Source organism: Bison bison, unplaced genomic scaffold (assembly GCF_000754665.1).
Source record: "Bison bison bison isolate TAMUID 2011002044 unplaced genomic scaffold, Bison_UMD1.0 scf7180017864452, whole genome shotgun sequence".
Taxonomy (NCBI): Eukaryota; Metazoa; Chordata; class Mammalia; order Artiodactyla; family Bovidae; genus Bison; species Bison bison.
The window spans coordinates 10,121,927-10,124,714 of record NW_011495014.1 but is presented as its reverse complement, the minus strand read 5'-3'; the positions used below and the strand labels follow the sequence as shown (position 1 = coordinate 10,124,714).

The 2,788-nt window shown below is 44.3% G+C and overlaps 1 protein-coding gene across 1 annotated transcript in view; it reads left to right on the top strand.

Moving 5' to 3' along the window:
- Positions 1-2,788, top strand: part of TANC1 (tetratricopeptide repeat, ankyrin repeat and coiled-coil containing 1) — a 256,069-nt gene that overhangs the window by 157,617 nt on the left and 95,664 nt on the right. The window contains exon 5 of the mRNA XM_010859027.1: positions 2,373-2,477. Coding sequence (XP_010857329.1) covers positions 2,373-2,477 — 105 coding nt within the window. The remainder of the gene's footprint in view (positions 1-2,372; positions 2,478-2,788) is intronic.

Genomic DNA, 2,788 nt, shown 5'->3' with positions numbered 1-2,788 from the left:
AGGGGAAGACAGAGGATGAGATGGCTGGATGGCATCACTGACTCGATGGACGTGAGTCTCAGTGAACTCTGGGAATTGGTGATGGACAGGGAGGCCTGGCATGCTGCGATTCATGGGGTCGCAAAGAGTCGGACACGACTGAGTGACTGATCTGATCTGATCTGATCACAGCAAATATCTTTGTTTCCCCTCTCCTCCTCAGTCTTTCCTTTCATGCATATTTATATATGGATAGATGTGTATTCTTAATAAAATCTGAATTGTATTTTGTGTACCGTTGTATAGCTGACATTTTCCACTTACTTTCCTTCTGCCCATCCGCAGTAACCATTCCATTTCAACCTTTAAAAACAGTCCTTTTCTGGGACTTCCCTGCCAGTCTAGTGGTTAAGAATCTGCCTTCCAACGCAGGGGAATGCAGGTTCCATCCCGGGTTGGGGAACTAAGATCCCGCATGCCCCAGGGCAGCTAAGCCAGCATGCCACAAGGAAAGATCCCACAGGCTTCCGCTGAGACCCAGTGCAGCCAAATAAATAAATTAATTTTAACCCTTTCTAACAGGGTTAAATCAATTATGAAGACAGCATATGGTTAACTACTACTTTAGTCATTTTGGAATCATGATTTCTAAAGTCTAAAATGATATCCTATCTGTGAAGCTCTATAAGCTTCTTTGATCTTGTAGCCTATTTTCGGTTGTGGTACGTTATAACTGGCTGGGAATTAGATTATTTTTATAGTAGTGTAGACACTTTTGCAGTAAACCTTTAGGTGGCAGCATGTCTCACCATAAACCACATTCTGAATAGAATTTCTCAGATGCATGAGACGTTTGACACAGGAGGATTTCAGAATCTGCCTGACTCCCCCGTCAGTGTGCAGCGCGGAGGCTGAGGTCCTGGGAGGGGCCGGGTTGTGTCTGAGGGCTGAACAGGAGAGAGAACTGTAGACCCCTGTCTGTGACTCATCCTCCACCTTCTCTTAGTGATGTGAAATGTTTATTAAAAGCACACTTTAAGTATAAGGCAACCAAGGAAAACAAGAGTCAAGTGGATGATTCTGGACCAAAGTGTAGTGGGATGTTTGAAAGGACTGGACAGAATAGGCAGTGTTTTTTGTGTGTTTTTTTTTAAAGCAGCTTCATTTAGATATAATTCACATACCATACAATCCACTCATTTGAAGTGTACACTGCAGCAGTTTTTAGTATATTCACAAGGTTTTGTGCCATCACCACAACCCAATTTTAGATTAATTTTATCACTCCAGACTCCCTAGCCGTCACCCCACAAGCCTGCACATGGTTACCCATGCCCTGGTAACCATTCATACTCTGTTTCTGTAAATTTGCCTCTTCTGGACATTCCATTTGAATGGAATCATATATTATGTGGTCTTTGGGGACTAGCTTCTTTTACTGAGCAAAATATTTTCAGGCTTCGCCCATGTTTAGCATGAATCAGTACTTCCTTTTTATTGCCCCGTGATAAGTATATCACATTTTGTTGTCATCAGTTGATGGACATTTGGCTGTTAATGAGTAATGTTACTAAGAGCATCCATGTACAGATTTTTGTCTGAATGTATATTTACACAGAAGTGGATTTATTGGACCATATGTGTAACCTTCTTGGGAACTGCCAAGCTGTTTTCCAAAGTGACTGTGCGTGTACATTACCACCAGCAATGTGTGATGGTTTCATGTAGCCTAATTCAGAATTCCAGATTATCTGATGATAAGTTGGGGTTGAAGAGGTGGTGAGAGGGATGATTAACAGTCTCTCTGTGTCCCGAATTGCATGCCGGACTGACTGCTCTGCCTTCCCTCTTCTATGTCAGCTGACAAGAAAGCAGCCGTCTTTCCTGCCCGGCACAATTGCCATGTGTCACCAGGCTGATCAAACGCCTGCGTTCCATGGCTGCGCAGAGCATGTTGATGTTACAGCCTGGCGGCTTATGATCCTTGCCTCCTGACTTTGGGGAGGTACCAGGCAACCTGATCGTCTTGGTCCCAGTTAGAGACAAATTCCAAGTTAAAAAAATCCTTCACCACGAGCCGCCCAGGTCCGAACATGTCAAAATCACTTCCGTGACATATACCAAAGACAGCTGTAGAGGCTGCATAGCAGAAGAGCTGCTTTTGTTTTTGTCAGAGTTTACATTCTGCGAGCCGAGCTTCCACCCATCTCTTTGGCAGCCCAGTCTGGACGTTGCTGCGTCTGTACTGAAATGACCGTGTGTGTGTTCACGGGAGGGGAAGGGGCTGGCTCTTTAGGCATCTCTGGGTTCTGGTAAGGACATGCACTGTACATTCTGAAGCTTTGTTTGCAGCTGGAAAAAATTAGACACACTCAGATCTTTCCCTGCTACAGGTCCTGTCAGGAAGCCCAAGTATGTGGAAAGCCCCAGAGTGCCTGGAGATGCAGTCATAATCCCGTTCCGAGACGTGCCCAAGCCAGCAGAGCCCAGTGAGAATGGTAAGGATATGTTTGCCATGATTTCCCCCCCTAAAGATTTTACACTGTGACACTCCACTTTTGAGGGAAACTTGAGTGCCTCTTGTAGGAATCCTTCGCTAAACTGAATATATCTGGGAAGTGGTTTTCCTTGGGCAGTTAGAGAGATCTGTTTAGCTACTGTGAATTCTTTAGATTGTATACAGGGTAGGAACAATGGTGCATATGCATTGTTTATGGATTGAGACTTATTTCCCATCAATTTTGACCTCCCCAGTATGGGGGGATATAAAAAGCCAGCCAGCAGACTGTTTCCAATATATATATATATA